This window comes from Schistocerca americana, chromosome X, assembly GCF_021461395.2.
Source record: "Schistocerca americana isolate TAMUIC-IGC-003095 chromosome X, iqSchAmer2.1, whole genome shotgun sequence".
In the NCBI taxonomy this organism is placed as follows: domain Eukaryota; kingdom Metazoa; phylum Arthropoda; class Insecta; order Orthoptera; family Acrididae; genus Schistocerca; species Schistocerca americana.
This window is the reverse complement of record NC_060130.1, coordinates 186,047,523-186,072,818: the sequence shown is the minus strand read 5'-3', so window position 1 is coordinate 186,072,818 and position 25,296 is coordinate 186,047,523. Positions and strand designations below refer to the sequence as shown.

At 36.9% G+C, this 25,296-nt stretch overlaps 1 protein-coding gene across 5 annotated transcripts in view; it reads left to right on the top strand.

Moving 5' to 3' along the window:
* Positions 1–25,296, top strand: part of LOC124555163 (ankyrin-3-like) — a 904,646-nt gene that overhangs the window by 796,165 nt on the left and 83,185 nt on the right. For all 5 annotated transcript variants that reach the window (XM_047128986.1, XM_047128985.1, XM_047128988.1 and 2 more), the window contains one exon: positions 12,006–12,056. In XM_047128986.1, the coding sequence (XP_046984942.1) occupies positions 12,006–12,056 (51 nt within the window). The remainder of the gene's footprint in view (positions 1–12,005; positions 12,057–25,296) is intronic.

The following is a 25,296-nucleotide window of genomic DNA, read 5'->3' as shown; positions in this document are numbered from 1 at the left end:
GTAAGCCTATATTAGATAAATGATTCGTACAGTCCAGGATTGATGTGTGGATCATTATCACCACATGCATTTATTTCAGCCAGAAAAATCCGCAGTTGTGGAACATTGTCTTACTGAAGGACATAAAATGTTGTATGATGAGACACAAGTGGTTGCCCCTGCATTCCGTTATTGGGATGGTGGAATGAAAGAAACTATTGAAATCTAGCTATCAGTCAATATTATAAACAGAGATAAGGGTTCCAGAATGAGATATTTACTCTTCAGCAGAGTGTGCACTGATACAAAACTTCTGACAGATTAAAACTGTGTGCCAAACCGAGACTCGAACTCGGGAACTTTTGCCTTTCACAGGCAAGTGTTCTACCAACTGAGCTACCAAAGCACTACTCACAACCCACCCTCACAGCTTCAATTCTGCCAGTATCTCGTCTCCTACTTTCCAAACTTCACAGAAGCTCTTCTGCAAATCTTGCAGAACTAGCACTCCTGGAAGAAAGGATATTGCAGAGACGTGGCTTAGCCACAGCCTGGAGGATGTTTCCAGAATGAGATTTCACTCTGCAGTGGAGTGTATGCTGATATGAAACTTACTGGCAGATGAAAACTGTATGCCGGACTGAGACTCGAACTCAGGACCTTTGCCTTTCGCGGGCACTTGAGTGTTCGAGTCCTTTCTTCCAGGAATGTTAGTTCTGCAAGGTTCGCAGAAGAGCTTCTGTGAAGTTTGGAAGGTAGGAGACGAGATACTGGCAGAATTGAAGTTATGAGGGCGGGTTGTGAGTCGTGGTGGTGTAGCTCAGTTGGTAGAGCACTTGTCTGCAAAAGGCAAAGGTCCCGAGTTCGAGTCTTGGTCTGACACACAGTTTTAATCTGCCAGGAAGTTTAAGAGATAAGGGTTATCCTTTAAGTAAGATTTGGACCCTGTTTTGTTTGACATTAAAAAACAATAGTCTTTGTTTCACTCGTCAATAGGCTTTGATATCAATTTATTGTTTTTGTGAGTTTTCACAAATGATGCACTGTCGCGCTTTGCGGTAGAGGGCAGTTACGTTTGCGCACGCATGGTGGACCTACAGGCAGTGTATAAGGGAGCCGCCAATATGGTTTGATTTCAGTTCTGGTGAGTTAGTGTGTCAGCTAACTCATCTGAAGATGGCTGCCAGGTGGACTGCCAAAATATTGTGGCAAGATGCTGTTACGTTCCAGCAAGAGACCTGATATGAATATAATCAATTACTATGCCGGAAAAGTTTACAGAGCCTCTAATCTTCCTTCTGTATTTTGAGGAATTTCATCTTCATCAGAACTTCATAATCCATTTTCTATGATGTGAAGCTGGATGAATTGCAGTATTTTTGTGTATAGCTATTGCAGTATACGAGTAAGGCAAATGTACCCAGTTTACACAACATTTTCAGATTAACAGCAAAACAAAACAAAGTGAGAAGTCCAAGCAGTATACAGATTATACAGTACTTAGGATCAAATGTTATTAAAATGGCATATATTTTTCCATGTTAACACATAAATCACATAATACACTCAGTGCCGTTATTCCACTGATGATTCAAATCCCACTTCACTTCTACAAGATCAGTTAACATTGAGCATTGTTATTGCATTAGTTGGATTGTTATAAAGGTAGTAATTGACAAAGTGATAATAATTATTTATCATCCATTTACCCAACTGATGTGACAAAAAGAAACACATTGTTTTACATGTGAGTTCCTATAACATGGTCAGAATACATCTCTGTATGTGGAGTCCTATTTAGATAATTATAAATCATTATGTACCCAGGAACTTCTGCATGTCCTCAGAGTTTTTAAGGCAAATAAAGAAATACTTGTATGTCAAGTAAACAGCAAAGACTCTTCTTGTGTTGTTTCTATTTGACTCACATCACAGGTAAGGAAGGGTCACTTCCATGTGCTTTGTTTTGTGACTTGTTCTTCTATGGCAACAGTTATTTATTACACTTGCTTAAGTACACTGAAACATGAAACAAAAGATCAATAAGTTCAGAATAAAATGAAATAATTTTCCTGAGCCACAAGAAAATTAAAAGAATTTGCACAACTAATTCACTATGCCTCAAAGTTAAATTGATGTGCACTAGTTGCTGGATGGTTGCAAAAGGCGACGATAGTGCCAACACTAATTAGTTCACTCAGCTGAATAAGTACACTGGTTCATAGTTGTAACTTCATTCTCACTATCTCACATACAAGCGTTGTTGACTTGACTGACAGACAAGCAGTCCAATTCATTATCCGGCAGAGACGATAAATATTGCTTTGTTATTTAGGGAAGTATTGGTTAAGATTGGAACACTGTGTTGGTTGACCCACAAAGAATGAGAGTAAGCTCACGAATGCTCGTACTCAAATTGGCCAGCTAGCTGGTCTCGCACGTTCGCTCGGCCAGAGATGCCGTATTTTTCTCACTGACAGCTCCATCGCTGGACTTAGGCATAATGACTCGTGTCAACAGCTCCACATCTTCCGTCGATACATCCGGTAGGATTACGAGGTCCCTTCTCCCCTGGAATTGGCACAATGGGCCAGGCTGATGTTGGGGAGGCAGTGAGGTGGCAGCAGGCATTTGTTGAGGAAAAGCCTGTGCTCAGTTCCAGGGTGGGGTGTTGCTCCCAGATGGTGGTGGTGAAACCCAGAGGGCATAGACGTAGTGAGGGAACTACGGAAGCTGGCTGCACTGATGCTGGTACTGGCAGCCCTTTTGGAGCTGAATCCACCTGTGTAACAGGTGGGGGTTGAAAGGCTCTTTCACCTACAGTGAGCTGGTGAAGAGCTCAGTACGGGGACTGTTGCTGTTGTGCTGGCCCTCCGTATGGTGAAGACATGTGGCAGGGATACCACAATCTGAGCTGATTGCAGTGTCTGGGCAGCATCCTGCACAGTCACTGAGTCACTGTCGCAAGCAGCAATACAGTAGAAGATGAATGGGTAACTTTGAGAGATGAAATAAGGAAGGCAACAGAGGTAAATAGGTAAAAGAACAGGAGTAATAGAAATGAAACATACGAAAGGGAATACAATATCTAAAAATGAGATTAACAGGAAATGCAAAGTGGCTAAGTAGAAATGGCTAGAGCACAAATACAAGACTGTAGAAACATGCATAACTAGGGGAAAGATAGATGTGCCTATAGGAGAATTAAAGAGATCTTTGACGAAAGTTGAAGCAACTGCTGTACAAATATCGAGTGCTTAGGCTGGACGCCAATAGGAAGCGAAGAACGAGAAAGCTGAAATGTGGAAGGAATATATAGAGGTTCTATATAAGGGAACCAAACTTGAGGAAAATATTGTAGAAAGAAAAGAGAAAGTAGATGGAGGTGAGATGGGAGATATGATACTGTGAGAAAAATTTGACTGAAAGACCTACATGGAAATGAGGCGACAGGAGTAGGTGACGTTCACTCATTACTGTTGACATCCGTGGGAGAGCCAGCCGTGACAGAACTATTACAGATGGTGTGCATGATGTATGAGACATCAGAAATACCCTCATACTTCAGGGAGAAGGTAATAATTCCAATTACAAAGAAGGCAGGTGTTGACAGGTGTGGATACTGCCAAACCTTTAGTTTAATAAGTCATGATTGCAGAATATTGGCACAACCACTTACCAAAAAAACTGATAGAAGATGACCTTGGTGAAGGTCAATTTTGGTTCCTTAGAAATGAAGGAATATGGAAGGCAATATTGACCCTATGTCATATCCTAGAAGGTAGGGTGAACAATGTGAGACCTATATTTATAGCTTTGTAGAAGCAGAGAAAGCTGTTGCAGTGTTGACTGGAATACACTCTTTGAAATTCTGAATTGAGCAGGTATAAAATACCAGAAGCATAAGTTTATTTACAACTTGTACAGAACCGAGACTGCAGTTGTAAGAGTTGAAAGACATGAAAGGGAAGCAGTGGTTGAGAAGGGCGTGAGACAGAGTTGTAGCCTTTCCCCAATGTTATTCAATCTGTACATTGAGAAAGCCATGAAGGAAGCCAAAGATAAATTTGAAATGGGAATTGAAGTTCAATGAGAGGCCACTGCAATTCTGCCAGAGATGGCAAAGGACTTGGAAGAGCAGTTGAACAGAATGGATAGGGCCCTGAAAAGTGATTATAAAATGAACATCAATAAAAGTAAAATAAGGATAATCGAATGTAGTCAGATTAAATCAATTAATGCTAAAGGAATTAGGTTAAGAAATAGGACACCAAAAGTAGCAGATGAGTTGTACTATTTGAGCAGCAAAATAACTGATGATGGCCAAGGTACAGAAGATGTAGCTTTGAGACCCAATAATAGAAGACAAGTAATTGTTAAGTGGCTGAAGGTCAAACTGAGTTATCAAAAAGTTCAAGTCCAGATTCACTCGGAATGTTCAGGCATTACTACCACAATTAGTACCTGGCATATAGCCAATGTCTAACAAAGGAAAGTCACAGCCCTAAGCTCGGTAGGGATTAGAAGATTAACACTGCATTGCTCGATAAAGGTAAATATTGCGCGGTGACTGTCTGAAAGTGATTTCGTAGCAAAACGCTGATTGATAGGCTGTGGATGCAGCTCATAGCTGAGACCAAACTCCCAATCCGCGGTTGAGCACCAGTTTAAATACTGTTGCAGTGCACAGATACAGCACGAGCTGCTGGCAAGCACATGACGTGCCGTAGGAAAATAGTGCTCGTGATCCCAATGCTGTGGTTGTGAAAATGCACTCTGCTGCCAGTGGACTTGGCACCACTTGGGGCAGCTACCAGAGACTCTGTGGACAAACAATCAGCCTGTTGCTGTTGTTGCCCAGAATATTTACCAACATGCGAGATGAGTGCAAATCAGTGTTTGGCTTGCAAGCACTTGTGCCTGTTGTAGCAAATAGTGCCTGAAGAGTGGCCATCAGCAGGACACAAGTGTGTTGCAGCTTGCTCTCTTGTAGGAGGCACACAGCAGGACCCACTCTGATTGATGTTTATCACACGGATAAGCTGGTCAACAAACGGTTTGTCAGGACGCAAACGTCGTGGGATTCCATGATGCAGTTAATATGACATATTTGTTCTATTGTGGAATGATTATCCTCAGCTGACTTTTTAATGGCCTTCTACAGATACTTCATATGTTTCTGCACCATCAGCTCTCCACTTAAAGTACACTCTCTGGTGCGTGACACGGCTAAGACTGCTGTCCGTATCTGGCCATTTAGAGGAGTCTAAGGATCCATTGCGAACAAGTACATAGTGTATTTCTCACATTACACTGTAAATGTCACAAAGAGACTACAAGCTGCTCATTATGGGAATGCAAACAGAACTAAAACATTATGGAACTAATGCACTGTTTTGAAAGTTATCATTGACTCACATGCCTAGATAATGGAGAAAATACTCTTTTCCTTTTGGTTTGATTGTTATTTAGAGTGATTGTTCATTTTTTGTTTCCAGTGTCCCTTTTCCCAGTTTATGCTTAACATTTGGATACTAGTTTATTAGGTGAAGGAGGCATTATATCCTGAAGCTAACTGTTGGAAAGATAGGTGACAAGCCACAAATACGTAGATAATACTGGGACACATTTTGTTACACATATCTCCTACAAAGAGCAGACAGTCAGAGGAAATTCATTAATGAATTGTGCAACCAGCTTTTTTAGTCTTTTTGAGGGCATCATGGAAAAGCTGCACAGTAGTCACTAAATAAATCACAATAAAGACATTTCACAGTGAATATTTAATGGTTCTAGTATGTGTATCATTTCCATTAGACTTTAGAAGAGTTTTCGGACATTTCACCACCCCGCACATTCCTGTAGCATTTTGATTGAAACTGTAAAACCACTACCATGGAGTCTGATCTTCTACATATTTCACACATATGATTCAATAAGTCTTTTCATAAGGTAAAGACCATTATATTGGGATATCATTATCCTTTGTTGTATCCAGTCATGGTGATATTATCCCCTAAATATATAAATACATCTTTCTGTAATGTTACTTCCATTATTAATTTACAGCTTAATTATATCTTCTTTCAGAAGCCATTACATTTGTTTTGGAGATATTTATTTTCTTATTGTATATTTTCCCAAAATCTCAGTTGTATGTTTGCCGTAATCTTTAGGTCTTCATTGCCCTCAGTATCAAAAGATGAGCCACTTATAGATATACGAAAGGTGATATTGCAGAGTATTGTTTTGTAATGCCCACCTCCACTGGATTTGTTTCTTCCCCATAAAAAATAAAGCACTCCGTCTTCAGGCCACAAGTGGACCACCAGGACCATCCAACCACCATGTCATCCTCATTTGAGGATGCAGATAGGAGGGCGTGTGGTCAGTACACCACTCTCCCAGTCATTATGATGGTTTTCTTTGACCGGAGCCACCACTGTTCGGTCAAGTAGCTCCTCAATTGACATCACAAGGCTGAGTGCACCCTGAAAAATGGCAACAGTGCATTGCAGCCCAGATGATCACCCATCCAAGTGCCGGCCACACCCAACAGTGCTTAAATTCAGTGATCTCACGGGAACCAGCGTATCCACTGCAGCAAGGCCGTTGCTGCATGAAAATAGCTGTACTTTTATTGATATGACTTTCAGAAACTGTAGTAATTACACAAAACTTTTATTTCATATGAGGAGTAGACATAAAGTTTTAACTATCACCATGAAAAAATAAATGACCATGAAACTTAGTGATGGTGTCAGTACAGCTCTACATATTCACTCTTCAATGTGATACATACTTCTGAATTGTGGATGACTTGATGGATCCTTGATTGTAGAAGTCTGCATTTTGGCTACTGAGAAAATGTTCCACCTCAACAATCACATCATTGTCATTCTGGAAATGCCTGCCATACAATGATTTCGTCATCCAAGAAAAGAAAAAGAACTAGTTACTATGTGCCATGTCAGGAGAATTGGGTGGAGTGGAGGTGAGGCATAGTGTGTCTTGCCCAGAATATACTAGGGTATTATTGTGGAGCAAAAATACCCCATTGGACAGTTTGCTATGACTCTGTGACTTTTCTGTCACAAGTAACCTCATCAAGAGATTATAGTAGTATACTCCTATAATGGTTTGCCCCTTTCAAGCATAATATGGTAGCATAACATCATGTCCATCCCAAAAAATACTAAGCATCACCTTGGTCACAGATGGTAAGGTCTTTACTGATATTTTTTTCCTCCAGTAGTGACATCGATGTACAGTAGGATTTTGAAACATATACTGTATTTCAAAACTGTGAAATACCTTGAAGAAAGTGATATATTGACAGATAAGAAGGCATGGATTCAGAAAATATCATTCTTGTGAAACACAACTGCCTCTATATTCATACGAAGTAATAAGTGTTGTTGAGAGAGGATCTCAAATTGCTCCATATTTCTGGGTTTCTGAAAGGCTTTTGACACTTTTCCTTAGAAGCAGTGCTTTTGGAGTATCATCTTATTTGTGTGATGGGATTTGTGATTTCCTCTCAGAAGGGTCAATGTTTGTAGTAATTGGCAGAAAGTCATCCAGTGAAACAAGTGATATCAGAGGTTCCCCAAGAAACTGTTACAGGCACTCTGCTATTATTAATTTATATAAATGATTTAGGGGACAATCTGAGCATCCTCTTAGTTTGTCTGTAGATTATGCTGTCATTTATAGGCACAGCAAAAAGACTGTCAGAAAGTGAGCCTTTGGCCAACAAGGCCTTTGTCAAAAATAGACACCACACACACACACACACACACACAAATACATTTCACACACACATGATCACAGTCTTTAGCTGCTGAAGTCACAGTGCGAGCAGCAGCACTTGATGGGAGAGCCAACCGGTTGGTGAGGGTAAGGAGGGGGCTGGGGCAAGCAGGTAGAGAGATAACAGGGTAAGGGTGGGGGACAGTAAAGTGCTGCTTGTGGGAGCATACAGGGATGAGGTGGAGAGAGGGTAGGACAGCTAGCTGCAGTTGGGTGGTCAGACGGATGGTGCGGGGTGAGTTGAGGTATTGGAAAACAAGAGAAATAAAGAGACTGCGTGTGCTTAGATGGAATAGATGGCTGTGTAGTGCTGGAATGGGAACAGGGAAGGACTGATGGGTAAGGACAATGACTAACAAAGATTTAGGTCAGGATGGTTATGGGGTCATAGATATATTGCAGGGAGAGTTCCCACCTGTGCAGTTCAGAAAAGTTGGTGTTGGTGGGAAGGATCGAGGTGGCACTGGCTATGAAGCAGTAATTGAAATGAAGAATGTTGTATTCGGCAGTGTGTTCAGCAACAGGATGGTCTAGTTATTTCTTGGCCACAGTTTTTTGGTGGCCATTCATGTGTACAGACAGCTTGTTGGTTGTCATGCCCACGTAGAATGCAGCACAGTGGTTGCAGCTTAGCTTATAGATCACATGACTGGTTTCATATGTAGCCCTGCCTTTGATGAGATATGTGTTTTAATAATTAAGCAGTACTGTCATAATTTAGTGTAATGGGTAACAGTTAAGCTGAAAACTGGAAGTTACGATTGTTGAACATGTTACACTGAACAGAAATTAAGAATATATTGGCTTTAAAACCATTTCAGTCTGTTTCAGTAATCAGAAAAAACACATCTATTTTTGGCAAAATCATAGTTGAAGGATACAGCATATTACTGAAGGAGTACTGCACAGAGCAAGAGAACCATGGGAAAAAACAAGATATGTGAGAAGACTTAGAATGAAGCAATGTGTTGTATGAGACCAAGAGTCATAACTGGGGATCTGTCATATATATCATTTATAAAACATTATAAACTAAGACCAGACAGGGAACAAGAATAATATTTTATAAAAAATTTTCATGAAAAATAATACAGGATATGTACAAAAAGTACTTCACGTAGTCTACAATGTCTAGAATTGAAGTTTCTGAGATGAACTGGCTGCTGCTCAAGAACCAGCCACACAACAACTAAAGAGATGCTACATTAGTTGAAAGTAGAATCAAGTAACATAGATGAGTAAATTCCACAATATCTCATAAGAACATGTGCAGAAGATGGACAGCACAATGCTTCAGCATTAGGTTATAACATTTCAGGTAAAAGTTATATGAGAAGTCATCAGAAGAGATGGGCATATAAATTGTGTAGATGGAACACACTTAAAGCCTAATTCATGAAGAGAAGGAGTAGTGGATTATACTACCTACCTCATTCTCCGTTCCCAGTCATGACCCTTGGTCTCGCCCAACACGTTGCTTCATTCTATGTCTTCTCACATATCTTGTTTTTTTCCCCATGGTTCTCTTGTTCTGTGCAGTACTCCTTGTGTAATATGCTGTATCCTTCAACTCTGATTATGCCAAAAATAGATGTGTTTTTTCTGATTACTGAAACAGACTGAAATGATTTTAAAGCCAATATATTCTTAATTTCTGTTCAGTGTAACATCTTCAACCCTCCTAACTTCCTGTTTTCAGCTTAACTGTTACCATTACACTAAATTATGATAGTACTGCTTAATTATTAAAACACTCTGATCTGGCAGTTTTTGTTACATAAATCCACAGGTGAAATGTACTGTACCATTTTTGAATAAATTTTCTGCAGTCATTTCATATTTTTACTAAATTTATTGGGTAAGATAAGTCCTTGAAGAGCTCTATCTTCTATATAGTTATGGAAATAGTTGATTTATATGATAACTTTCCTTCTTCATGACAATTACAATTTACTCCAAAAGCTTTGGTTGTATAAGACCCATTTCTTGGTCCTTACTTGTGATATTTTAAAAGACACAAGTTGTGGGAACCACACGTATTTGAAGTTTCCTTGGCTGTCAAACTGCTCCTGATACTGTACCACATACAGGTAACACATTTTTATTAGAGTTATAGCCTAAATTATGGGTGGTGTGTTGATTTTAAAATCAGCATAAAGCCCGTTATCTTAGAAGAAAAGTCATCTTGAGGCATAGAAGCAACTGCAGATGTTCCTCAGGGAAATATAATAAAACTACTCTTGACCTGGCATACAGTATTAGTTGCAACTTCTGACTTTTTGCAGTTGACAGAGCTAACTTTGAGTTATCTGTTGTCGGGGAAATACAACAGAAGAAAGTCTATATGGTATCCAGTCAACTTGGAAGCTTACTGACCTGTCAGAATAGATGGACACCTCTTAAGTCCTCCTCTTCTTCTAAAGTTCAGTTGTTGGCTGCTAGGTGCTATGAGAAATTTTTAAATAACTTTATGCAACACCATCAAAGTAGATGTTCACTTTTATGCATATTTATTACCAATGCCCCAATTTGTTGGTGATCAGATTTTGTGTAGTAAACTTCATGCTTATAACACAACAGATCAGAAAACCCCAAAGACTTTGAGGAGTATGGCAAAATTTAACAGGTACCAATGCTATATTGTCAGTGCTCAACAGCTGCCTAATAGAAGTAACTATATACTAAGGTAGCTCAGCATGGACTGAGTTTTTACTACTGACTGCACACAGTGCTGACTTCAGACCTTGGCATGGTTGATACTCAATGGTGAAAAGTAGACATACATACATACATTAGGGAGCAAAATAATTTTGATTAACAATTGGTCAAATATCCTCAAAACATCATGATAAACAGGTTTTTTTATTTTACAAGCAGAATTTTGGATGTGCACTTTTAACCTTGGACTTTCACAAAGCCTGCCAAGAATTTTCTGGAAACTAAAATTTTCTAATTGAAATATCTCATTATTATCATAAAAGTATACATTTTTGGAAACAGTAAACCAGCGCTGCAATACTACAACTCTGTAATTTTGATCAGTTGATGGTTTAAGTTATCAATTTTCTCAAGTTCAATAATTTTTGATACAGATAAGTTTTTGACTGTACATTTTTCAGGGAATACAACATTTTTTTACAAGGAAGAAATTGAGTGTTTTCTAATTATGTGTCAGTCATAAACAATTTAGTAGGGTCAAATTTTCAAATCTAAATTTTGAATATTTCTTTAAATAAGTAAAAACTTGGACAAAATAGAAAGCTTGGAATAACTGGTATAACAGGAAAACATGCTGTAATTGGAAAATCTCTCAGTTTGGTAAGAAGGAAACAGATAAAATTATTAGGGTGCAAAAGAAGTACTTTGAAAATGTCACTTATAACTGTGGAATAACACTCTAAAGATAAATTATAACAAACTGTTGCAAAACATTCAAGAACTCTGTTAGGTACATTCCACAATCACTAAGTGGTTTAAGTTAGGAATGTAGGAACATTTGATGCAATCTTCTGTAGGAATCAAATGTAATAACTTATTAGCAGCTCCTGCAGAGACTTACTGGCAGGGACATGTTACACATTCCTAATGTCTATAGATCAGTAAATTACTTGTTTTGCGAGACAAGAAAAATTATTTACTGCCACACAACATCAATTTGTTTCATATTATTAATCTAAGCTTGTTCCCAAATGGTGTAAATTTCAACTATCACAATGTTACTGTACCTGAAACAATTAAACAAAACAATTAAAATTATTACATGTGCATTAGATGTAAGGCAATTGAACTTCACATCAACATTTAAGAAAAGACTAGCCACAAAATGTTGAGCACTGTAATTCAGCATTCAAACACATATATATGAAGAGAGAAGAGAGAGCACACTACATTCACTTGATACTGCAGGCCACACACTTGTTCGATATACTTTATCGTAGGTGTAAATTCCCTTGTTATTTATAAGTGAAATTCTCCATAAAGACTATTGGTATACTTCCTTGTTTCATTATTTTATAGTATTATTGCTATAGACACAGTTAGTTATGACTTTAATGTTTAAACTGTGGTCTTTTGTAAATTCAGTGTTAACAAAAATATAATTGTATTTGAAATGTAAATTGTAAATACTGTAATTTTTACAAAACCTATTTGTTGTGCTAATTTTTTATTTTCATTGAAAAAGATAATTAATATGACTTTTCATTCTGTTTCAGACAAAAGGGATGTATCTCAGGGAAAAAAGCAAGAGCAAGATAAACCAGCAGGTGAGACAAACATGATATTTTAATTCATTTGTAAATGGAGAGCCAGTATGATTGATAAATATAAAAATATAGTCCCATACAGCAATTTTTTCTGTGGCCTGTGGAAAACTCCTATCATTACTTTTAATATTTTAATAGTCTCTCTGCACAATATTAACAATGGCATTTACAGAAGCTTTTCGCTTTTGACTACTTTCCATTAAAGACTTTCGTCTATTATAATGTGTGATACCACCTATAAACTTGTCATTTAAATTTCCCATATGTTCAGTATTCATAAAACATATTTGTCCATCTCTACTGTCATAAGAAAAAATTGCTGATTTTATTTTAGCATTGAAATGTCTTACATAAACTGATCAGATGCTTTTTAACATTGTTTACAAACTGCTCTTGTAATTTTATGAGCTAATAAAGGAGGGTAGAAACACTTAAAAATTGGTTACATGTTTTAAAGTAATACGTAATGGTTTTAGAAATATAGTTTAAATGTTATCCTTCTAATAATTTATACTAGTAGGTAATTTATTTGTGGATAAAACAGAGTATATTTTATGTTTATAACAAACTACTAATCACATGTTGGCACAGCAGCATTTCAACATTACAAACTATCTCCTAGTGTTCATTATAACCCATGTAATATAAAGTTGGAACTCATACATTTGCTCTAAATTTTCTTTGCTTAAATGGTTTGTTTATTTATACTGATATCATTATATTGATAAAGTTTTTTGAATGTATAATTTCTTGTTGTCTTTTGGGTGTATAATTCCCTGTTGCATGCATGTTTCTGATTCCGAAGATTCTGAAGATTCAAAAACCAACTTTTGACAGTATATGAACCTTTACATCATGCTCCAATCTGTTAAAAGCAAATCTTCCACCCTTAGCATCTGTAACCATAATATTAGAACTATTGCTCTCATAGTTTCCCTCCTTTAGTATTAGGAAAAAAAATTGTATTTAAGAGTGCATAAAAATACACAGCCACATAACATTAAAAAAAGCAAATGAGACAGATCACTAGGAAGAAAGAAGAAGACCTGGCAGAAGCAAACATACTTAAAATTAAATCACTACAGTATCAAAAAAGAAAGGCTTTCCATATTTTGCAACTATTATGTATCTGGTAACAAATCAGTTTTTGATACCTTAAGCTATCAGAAGATGACAAATGAATGTCACAACAGCAGATAAGAATGTTGTATGGCTTACACAATTATTAGGCAAGATATATAAAATGATGAGACACGGAATGTTTGCAAAGAAAGCTGTCACATTTTTGTACACTGTATTGAAATCTTTATATTTAATAAAAGATGAGTCATGAAGTTGATTTTACGAATCTAACATTCATGTAACTGAAACTCAATTTAGCAGAATGGAGAAAGAAAACTGTCATTCTGTGTCATATCTTTCTTGATTTCAAGTATTTCAATAGTATCATCTTTCTGCTTTTCTTAACAATATGTAAAATGACACAGTGTACAAAGTATGGGTGGTCTCTGTTAAAAAATGTTCCACAAAGGCTGAATCTGACTTTACATACTTTCACTGTGCTCACAGGTGATTTTATGCACACCACACTGTGTCAAAGATTTCATTGCATCTTTACTATTGAATACAATTTAGTGATGATGTCGTTGTAAAACAGAAGTCTGTAATAGCGAGAATTTAACTTTTCGCAAGCCCATCTGAAATCTGGCCAACATATGGTACAGTGCAGCTGTTTTTGCAATTGCTGATGAGTTCATATTGGTACCAGCATAAAGAAGTACTATAATTTTGTGTGTTTCCCTTTTTCATCAGATTTATCAACTAAGTCAGAGAGTAATAAGTCGATTTGTCTGTAATTTGAATTAAAAGCACATAGGACAGTGGAAATGAAATAAGATGGCACACAATGGAATGTAAAGGTGTATGTTGATGAGTTTGTGGGTATTGGGAGCTTGCAAGGAATACAGTATCAAGAACTGTTTTTTTCTGTAAATGCTAAAATGGTATTATTGTGCTAGTATCTATATTTAGTTCTGAGAAATTTATAGAAAAGCCTCCCACCTCCATTGTGAAGTAAATTTTAAGGTTTTGAGGTTAAATGTGTTAGGAATGTGTTTGATTATCACTAACAGTGACAGAAAATGTGGAAAGTGTTCCCTTTTTGATATTATTGTTGTGTTTTATCAAGCACCACTGGAGAACCTTGTTAAATAAATTTTAACGATTGTGTAGACTATGTTTGGGCAAGAAATAGAGCATTAGCTTTGAATCTGAAAAAGTAATAGCAAATACTAATTGATGAGAAGGTGTTAGATAAGCTTCAGATTACATAAGTATCAGAAGAGGTGTGCAAAATGAATTTGTAGTACTACCAATTTTCAGATCAGAGTTCACCAACTCTTTAAACAGTGTGGATGATAAAAAAACAGTTGAAACAGATAATATCCTGCATCAGTTATTAAAAAATGTTGGAGACAATGTAACTTAACAACTGTAGAAAGTTTTGTGTGTTTTCATCATCTTCAGAATGTTACGGGTATAATTTGTAAATAGTAAAGCTACTACTATGCTTAAGAAATAAAATACTTTAAATTTTTAAAATTACTATCCCATGCTTCAGCAGTTCTACTAAAAGTTCTTAAAGAAAGGTTAAAAGCAAAATTTATGAAGACCAATTTCGATTTAGGAAAGAAATAAAGCAAGAAAAGATCCAATATAACAGCAGCTTATTTCAGAAGGAGGAGTCAAAATGAACAAATAATATATATGTAATATTCATTCAGCATTCAGCTGGAAAAGGCTTTGGTAGAGGGGGCTGCAACATACAGCTTCGATCATTGACAGAAATAGGAATAGACTGGAGGGATTGGTTTATACAAAAGCTAGAATACAGAAATCAATATTATCATAGCTAAAATAAGGCAACAAGAGGTGTCATATAAGGTTTTTCTCTCTTTGACCCCATATTTCTTTCATAGAAAGTGCAATTGAAACCATGATAAACCATGTGAAATCAATAAAAACAGATAGTTAACAAGCAATTTCCATTAGATTTGATGAGAAATATTAGAAGATTCAGAAAATCACTAGATATGTGTGTAAATAATTTTGACTGACCTTGTGGACACCCATAAGCAAAGGGCAAAAACAAGATAGATGTATTGACAGCAGAGATGAGAATAAAAGAAAGACAGAATATGTTATTCTGAAGCAAGTTAATAAATTATCTTGCTTGATTAGTACAGTAACTAAATGTTAAAATAAGTCTGATGGGTATTAAAAGAAGAGTTACAACAATCAAACAACTCATCAAAAATAAAATAAATCTAATATCCAACATACAAAAATTGTAGAAATTTATCAAATTTGGAATGTTTTAAGCTGTGGTTGTGGAAAAAAGAAAAATTAGATGCAGTACAGTTGTGGACAAAATAAAGAGTCTCACAGGCATCCAGAACTGAAAGAAATTAACATGCAGCTGCTGCTGACTGACACCATATGGAAAAGAAAACCTAGCTTGATGTACATCTAATTTGGGATAATGGTTTCATACAATATATATTCAAAGGAAATCAAGACACAAACCCAAAATATCCCCACTGCAAAGCATCATCAAAAGATATAATTGCACCATAACGTACACTTTTGAAGCGACAGAAAAGAATAGTGGCCTCATGAAGGTGTCACATTTAGTGGATGTTGATGATGAAATAAATGTACTTGAATGGCTTACTTAGGTGTACAAAATTTGAACAAGGAATTGAATGTTATCGAAGTTTCCTCAGACAACACATTTTCTTCTTATTTTATCTCTCTCTTCTACTTTTCTAGCTGTAAAATTTAGGATAACATTTCCAAGTTTAACTGATTTTGTTTATTTATTAGAGATGTAGTAGTTAGCTAGCTTTTATTTTTTTTCCATGAACCCAACACTCTTCTTTTAAAAACTAAAGTTCTCCACAACCTTATTGTTATTTGGAATACCATAGTGTTTCACTATGCATCATGCTATTGGGTTTCATGAATTCTAAACAGAGTCAGTACTGCTTGTAAACAGTGCCTAGAACTGCTGTAGAACAATATTCTGTTCTGTATCAATTCAACACTGACTTCTTGTAAAGGAACAAGAGTTATTCTTACATACTGCATATCAACAAATATTGTTCATTTGCTTTCCCTTTGCATTAATTTGAACACAAATAAATCATTTTTATGTTTTACTTACATAGAACAGTGATTTAATACATAAATTATATGTTCAATGTTCTTGCATTTGACATAATAGATGGTATTCACTCATTTAGTAACCTGCAGAACTTGTCAAATGAATACCAACACATTTCCCATGAAGAGTATTGAAATTATTAGAAAAACTAAAAAGTTATATGCAAAATAGTTAACAAAAAAACGGAAATTGTGAAATACATTCTGATATACCTGTCTGTTGCTATAAAGCTAAAGCATCTCTGGTACTATTAGGTGCAGTAGGGCCTTTAGGATTAAAGGTTGGAATTGGTTGAATGAGTTCAGGTTAAAAGTACAACACATGTATTTATTGACCACTGGGACAGAAACTACAGATTTATTTTAACAGACAACCCACCAAAACAACTGTAATGTAGCACAGCAAATAAAATGTAAGTGAATATAGTACCATAATAAAATAACACAAACAAGTTGAAGCAAGCCACATCCAATTCATATTGAGTTTAAAAATGAAATATTTAAAAGATACTATAATCAAATCCATTGTAATGACAGTCAGTTATTTAATGAAGACTCACATTAACCACAATTTAAATGAACATGATTAAGAAACACCATGGACAAAACAAGTTGGTGAAAGCAACTTCATCAAAATCTGAGTGTATGTAAACTATGATGATCAAAACAAGTGTAGCATCCTTAGTGTAACCCATCACTCTCAGCCATTGCATTCTCCCATAACATATATCTTTGTACTTGAACATCAGACCATCAACTTGAAACAGTTCATTATTAGAAAGAGACAACAAATTTTGTTATTCTCTAAACAGACATATGTTGCATCTATTGTCCATGTCCTGTCAAACAGCACATGCATATTGCTATTGCATGACTTTTCTCACCTCAGTGCAGCTCATGGCTTCCTTCTTATGAACTTCCTGAATATTCTCTTAGCCAACTTCCATTGTGCAATCACCTGATGAGCATCTCTCTTCTCAGGCAACATCAGTAGACTTTATATAAGTTGCATGGTGGAGTTTCTATACAGTAGACCAGGAGCAGGCTATTGGGTGTGAACTGATGATTTCCATGATGTGATGTGTTGGACACCATAATTAACCAAGGGAGCTAGCAGTCCCATACACTTTGGTCATTGCTGTGATAGGCTGTCAGGGCCAAATTAAAGGTTTCTATTAATGCATTGGCTTAGAATAATAAGGTGTTGTTATGTCAGTTTCCAGGATGAACTTCCAATGTTTGAGATAGTATCAAAACTTCTCAATGCCAAACAAAAGTGCCAGAGTTTCCAGTTCATAAATAGAATACCTTTTTTCTAGTTTGTTTAATCTCCTTGACATTTAGGCAACTGTCTTCTTATTCCCATCTTGCTCTTGCAACAGAGCTGCTCCTATCCCTAGAGCTGATACGTCCATCTATAGAATGAATTTCACATTGAAGTCTGGTAGTTCTAATACTAGGGCTGATGCTGTGCTTGCTTTAATGCCAAAACTGTGGCTTCCTGTGAAGGCCTCCATAGAAATTTACATCCCTTTCAGTGTAACTTGTTAAACAGCAGTGCCTTCTCTGCAAAACCAATAATGAACTTAGTAAAAAAAAATTGCCATGCTGACAAATCTGGCAACTTGCTTGACATTCTGCAGTTGGGTATTGATTAATAGCTTCCACTCTCTCTGAATCTCTATACATTCCTTGACATGAAACTATGTGCACTAAGAAACTTAATAGAACAGGCAAAAATAACCTCTTGTGGATTGACTGTCAGCCCTGCTTTTCTTAATCATTCAAAAACCTCCTGCATATGCTATGTTCTTGGACTGAGCTACTGTACCCCAAGACCGTTAAGATAATGGTTGTTGTTCTTGTTGTGGTATTCAGTCTGAAGACTGGTTTGAGGCAGCTGTCCATGCTACTCTATCCTGTGCAAGTCTCTCCATCTCCAAATAACTGCTGCAACCTATATCATTCTGAATCTGCTTACTATATTCATCCCTTTGACTCCCTCTATGATTTTTACCCCTACACTACCCTCCAGTATGAAATCGGTGATCCCTTCATGTCTTATAATGTGTCCCATCAACAGATCCTTTCTTCTAGATGGTCTGTGCCACAAACTTATTTTCTTCCCATTTCTATTCATTGCCTTCTCATTAGTTACATGATCTTACCCATGTAATCTTCAGCGTTCTGCTGTAACAACACATTTCAAAAGCTTCTATTCTCTTCTTGCCCAAACTATTCATCATCCAATGTTTCATACATAGCTACACTCCATACAAATCATTTCAGAAGAAACTTCCTGACACTTAAATATATATTCATTATTAACAAATTTCTCTTCTTCAGAAACACTTTTCTTGCCTTTACCAGTCTACATTTTATATCTTCTCTACTTTGTGCATCATCAATTATTTTGCTGCCCAACTAGCAAAACTGATCTACTAGTTTAAGGGCCTCATTTCCTAATCTAATTACCTTCACATCACCTGGTTTAATTTGACTATGTTCCATTATCGTTGTTTTGCTAATGTTGATGTTCATCTTATATCCTCCTTTCAATACACTGTCCATTCCATTCAGCTGTTCTTCCAAGTCCTTTTGCTGTCTCTGACAGAATTACAAAGTCATCAGCAAACCTCAAAGTTTCTTTTTCCTGGACTTTAATTCCTACTCCACATTTTTATTTGGTTTCCTTTGGTATATTGGCTTTCTCAATATACAGACCGAATGATATCAGGGATGGGCTACAACCCTGTCTCCTCTCAACCGTTGCTTTCCTTTCATGCCATCGACTCTTATAACTGCTGTCTGGTTTCTGTACGAGTTGTAAATAGCCTTTCGCTACCTGTATTTTATCTCTGCTGTCAAAAGCTTTCTCTAAGTCTGCAAATGTTATAAACATAGGTTTGCCTTTCCTTAAGCTCTCTTCTAACAGAAGTCATAGCATCAGTATTGCTTTGCATGTTCCTGCATTTTTCTGTAATCCAGATATCAGCTTCTACCAGTTTTTCCAGTCTTTTTTAAGAATTCGTGTTAGTATTTTGCAGCCATAACTTACTAAACTGATAGTTCACTAATGCACACACCTGGCAGCACCTGCTTTCTTTGAAATTGGAATTACTATATTCTTCCTGAAGTCTGAGAGTATTTGCCTGTCTCATATATCTTGCGCATCAGATGGAAGAGTTTTGTCATGGCTGGTTCTCCCAAGGCTATCAGTAGTTCTGATGGAATGTTGTCAACTACTGGGGCCTTATTTTGACTTAGGTCTTTCAGTGCTCTATCAAACTCTTCTCATATTACTATATCTCCCATCTCATCTTCACATATGTCCTCTTCCATATCTAAAATATTGCACTCAAGTACATCTCCCATGCTCTATATACTCCTTCAACTTTTCAGCTTTTCCTTCTTTGTGTAGTACTGGTTTTTTATCTGAGCTCTTGATATTCCTAAAGCTTCTTCTCTTTTCTCCAATGGTCTCTTTAATTTTCCTGTAGGTGGAGCTATGTTTCCCCTAGTGATATATACTTCTGAATCCTTACATTTATCCTCTAGCCATTTCTTCTGCACCATTTTGCACTTCCTATAAATCTCATTTTTTAGACACTTATATTTCCTTTTGCCTGTTTTATTTACTGCATTTTTATATTTTCTTCTTCCAATTAAATTCAATATCCCCTGTGTTGTCCAAGGATTTCTACTAGACCTTGACTTTTTACCTCTTTGATCCTCAGTGGTCTTCACTATTTTGTCTTTCAAAGCTACTCATTTGTGTTCCACTGTATTCCTTTCCCTTGCTCTTGCATTGCCCAATGCTCCCCCTGAAATCAACAACCTCTGATTCTTTCTACTTATCCAGGTCCCATCTCCTTAATTTCCTACTTTTTTGCAATTTCTTCAGTTTTAATCAACAATTTCCCTTGGAAATGTCTTACAATTTAAAATCTTGTTCCAAAAGCTCTGCCTTATGATTATATAATTGGTCTGAGACCTTCTGGTGCCTCCAGGTCTCTTCCACATGTACAACCTTCTTTCATGATTCTTAAACAAAGTGTTAGTGATGATTAAATCATGCTCTTGCAAAATTCTACCAGGCTGCTCCTCCCAGTCCTCATCAACTGCTATACTTCCTTATCTTCCTTTTGCTACCTTCGAATTCCAGCCTCTCATCACTATTAAATTTTTGTCTCCCTTAACTATCTGAATAATTTCTTTGATTTCATCATACATTTCTTCAATCTCTTCATCACCTTTGGAGCTAATTGACATATAAACTTGTAATTCTGTGATGGGTGTGGGCTCCATGTCTGGCTTGGCTAGAATAATCCATTCACTTTGCTGTCTATAGTAATTTACGTGCATCCCTATTTTCTTATTCATTATTAAACCTACTCCTGTATTACCCCTATTCGATTTTCTATTTACAACCCCGTATCCACCTCACCAGAAGTCTTGTTCCTCCTGCTACTGAACTTCAATAATTCGCACTGTATCTAACTTTAACCTGTCCATTTCCCTTTTTAAATTTTCTAAACTACCTGTCCTATTAATGGTTCTAACATTCCACTCTCCTGTCTGCAGAATAGTAGTTTTGTTTCTTGTGGTGAAATCCTCTTGAGAAGTCCCCACCTGGAGATCTGATTGGGGGACTATTTTACATCGAGGATATTTTACACAAGAGGATTCCATCATCATTTAACCATACAGTAAGCTGCATTTCCTTGGGAAAAATTATGGTTGTTGTTTTGCTATGCTTTCAGTCATTTGCAGTCATCCAGACTGTTGCCCCAGCAACTACTGAAAAGGCTGATGCCCCTCTTCAGGAACCATATGTTTGTCTGACCTCATAACAGATACCCCTCTGTTGTGGTTACACCCATGGTATGGCTGTCTGTATCGCTGAGGCACACAAGCCTTCCCACCAATGGCAAGGTCCATGGTTCTTGGGGCGAGGGGGGGGAGGGGGGCATAATAGTGATCATACTTAAATTTTATATTAGAAAACATGGCATCTGTGAGCTGTATGAGGACAGCATCAACTGTTGCCATTCCAAGAGGGATACAATTAAACTCAAATAAGTTTCAGACCTACATGCTGCTATAACTGGTTTTGAGCCTTTCTCCTGGTGTAACTGGTTATATGCTTGATTAAGATCTGACATGGTAAACACCTGTGCTTTCTGAATCCACCTTCCACATGAATACATACCTGGCATTGGCACTGATTTCAATATTACCTTTTTATTTAATTCATGGATTCCGCTACCAGGTGGTGTTCACGTTTCGATTTAGTTACCAAAATAATTGAAGCAGTATATGGAGATTTAGATGGTTGGATTACACTTAGTTCTAACATTCTTTCCAAATGTTCTCTTAATACTTTCATTCTCAGTGGTGATTATGGTTGAATTACACTTTCCAAAAGTTCTCTTAATACTTTTATTCTCAGTGGTGATAATCTATAGGATGGCTTCTTGGCTGGAACCTCTTCAGTTAATTATATATCCTTTCTGCCATGAGAGAAAATTACTTAACCCTTTATCTAATACAGTACTTCTCAAGCTTTTTAGCTGATGGACCCGTTCTTCTAGCAAAAATCCACAGTGGACCCCTTGTCAGTCACTTCCACATAGCTGTTAAAGTTCAGCACAAAACCCTTTGGATTTGAAAAATTCTTAATGAAACTGCCATTTTTCCACAGTCCCCATGACAGATCAATAGTCTTTGGTTTGACAGTGAAGGGAAACAAATTAAAACTAATGACGTTCCCATTTGTCTAAATTCTCACTTTATTCAGATACTTACTGTTGGATTTACTTCCATTGTTCAGCAAACTAGGCAGGCCATATCTCTGACTGAGTGAAGCAGAATTTATTGCAAAGAAATGTAACATTGGTTGGATATCATTTTAATTTTGGAACAAAAATATCAATACCAAGAGAATTCAGTTAACTATTAGGTAATTGATAGAAAACACTGAACAGCTTTAGTACTTAGTTTTGTTGGTGGCGTAGATGAATAATCTAGATTCATGTATGTATGTTGTGTCAAATGGAAGTAGGACATGTTTTGCTCTTTCAACAAGGGAGTAGAATGTTTTTCGAAAGAGATCCAAAAGTATAAACACACTACCAAAAGTACATTTCAAGGTTGAGTCTGTGGCCATTTCTATCAAGAACTCATATTCATTCAATGACAGAATGTCAGCTTTTTGCATTCAGTGAGTGGGTTGGCCACCCATTTGTATTCCTTCAGCTTCTCATCTTGAGCTGTTGGGAAATAATGCCCCAACGATTATGTCAAGCTTTGTAGATGTTTGAGGATTTCATGAAACAAATTGTTCCCAAGCTCCTGTGTGTTGTCTTTCAGAAAATTGTTGAAAAGAGGAAAACACTTGATCTCCCTGTCTCAACATTATCTGCCCAAAAATTGATTTTCATCTTGAACACCTGAACTTTGTCATTGGCAGTGACCATTGTTATACTTTTCCCTTGCAGTGAAATATTCATTTCATTCGTTTCTGAGAAAATATCTGCCAAATAAGTAAGTATACACTGCCAACTTTCATCATTAATAAGGTCTGCTAATTTGGTATTATAGTTTAAAAGTAAAGCTAGGACTTCTAAATGTAATTCATATAATTGAGAGAGTGTATTCCCATGCGAGAGCCACCTCACTTCTGTATGGAGAAGCAGATAATAATGAAAGCTTCCCATATCTTCACACATTATCGTAAAATGTCTTCACTTCAATGGCCATGGGGTTGTGTAATTAATAATTTGGAGAGATTCATCTAAAACTTTAATGAATGAAGCAGGCTTATTTTTTTGTAGCTGAAGCATGTCAGTGGACAGCACAATGGCTACTGCTGCAGTCCTTTCAGCTCTCTTTTATTTTAGTTATCGTTCCAACCATTGGACCAGTCATAGCTTTTGTACCAACTATCCACACATCAATGCAGATAGACCATAAAATTTTATTGGTGTTTTCAAAATCATCCAACAAACAAAATATTTCAGCACCTGCTGTATTGACAGGTAGTGGTTTGCACAATAAGAGTTTCTCCTTGAAACATTGCAAATATTCGTAAAGGACAAAAGCCAATAAACTTGCTAACTCCACAACATCACTACATTCATCTAAGGGGTGTTTCAAAATGGACTTCACAACTTTACAACTGGGTTTAGTGTTATTTTGTAGGGAAACACATCAAGCTTTTTTACCTTAAACTAAAGATGTTGTATGTTGCTTCTGTTGGTTGTCCTGCACACATCACATTGGAAGTCAATTTCTTCCCAAACTTGCGGTAGCATTACAGGTGTAACTTGCTCAGTGGTGGCATAAATTCTTGCTCTAAGTTCAGACGGTATTGCAACTAATGGAGCACTTGAAGAGTTTTTGCATAATATATCCAGTGTGGTGCTTCACATGATTGTTCTTCCTTTGGCCATTGTCCCTCCTCATTAATTTCATCTGGGGGCTTTCCTTGCTATGAAGGAAATGGAGAAACTGCTCACTTCTTTAGTGATCAAGACTTCAGCCATCAATCCATGTTGAAAGTAATAAACTGGACAGAAAGTAAATGATGCAGCAGGTAGTGCACTCACAAAGGAGGTTTAACATTGAATGATGTTTCAGACTGCATATGTGCCAGTGAGTGCTCTGGTTGGTCAACTAAGCTTGCACCATTTCAGAATATCATGCACATAAGGTTTCTGCACATCGAGTGCCATGAGCTGCGCACATGTGTCATCTGGGGTGTTGCAGATACAGTTGACCTGGGAGGTCACATCCACTAGCACTAAACTACATATGGGTCCTCACTTGGGAACTGCAGCCACTGCTTGGGAACGTGGCCTGATGTATACATACATGTATTGTTCAAACAAACAAAAATATGATATTGATGAATTTGCATTTTACATTTTTAAATTAATAATTTTACTCATTCTTTTACAAGTTTTTGCCAAAGGTGGCCATGGACACCCTAGAAATAGCCCGTGGACCCCTTAGTGGTCTGCAGGCCACATGCTTGGAAGCCCTGATCTAATATATACCAATTTCCATACATTGTGACTTGTAGAATCAGGTAAAAATACTGAAATAATTCATACAGTGATAGTTTGTTCAAGAAGTTACATGAATAAAATCCAGCTGGCTCTTCATGCATGTGTTTAGACACCATAAGTACATTAAATGAAACATTCTCAGTAAAATAATGGAGGAATTGCCTTAAACTAATGAACTGTAGGAAAACATGGTGTATTTATCTGTGTGACGCATGACTTTGTCTTTTTGTGGAAGTTTGAATTGATTTGTTACACTATGGTAGTCACAACATGAAACAAAACAGTTGCCAATGGAAGCCAGGAACTCACACAATCATTGCAGTCTGGGATGATGCAGAAAAGTGATGTAATTAAGCCAGGACAAATTTAATATTGAACCTACACGATCGTGCAGGCCACGGTGAAAAGAGATACACTGTCCTAGCACTCTGGTCATGCCCATTTCCTCAGATAAGACATCTGGGAATTCAGTACATGCAACTTTAATCTTATTTTTTCAGAAACTGACGTAAATCAGCTAACTGGTCATATAATGAATATGACTTTCACACACTAGCTGCTTCCTTACAGGGTTTGTCACAGGCCACCATCATTATCCCCTGTTGGACATGCTGGCAAAACTGAAACTACATCTGTGACTTAAAATAAAATTGTTGTCCAGACCAAACAGGAATTTGACTCACATTGGCTATAAAATTCCCTCCCAAAATACACTTCATCGCCAAATTTTTTATGACCTTCATGCCAACCTTCCTAGAAAACTCACCAAGCAAGACCTTGATTCATAAACACCCTTTCACAACTTGATTTAACTGCTGTCGAATATTACCACTTATCTGCTACCAAACTTTCTCACCTACGGATTCCGTGATGCTCCAAAAATTGTCTATATCAACAGTGAAGATCATGCTGTCTAAATCCAGCAATACGCAGATTGGTCCATT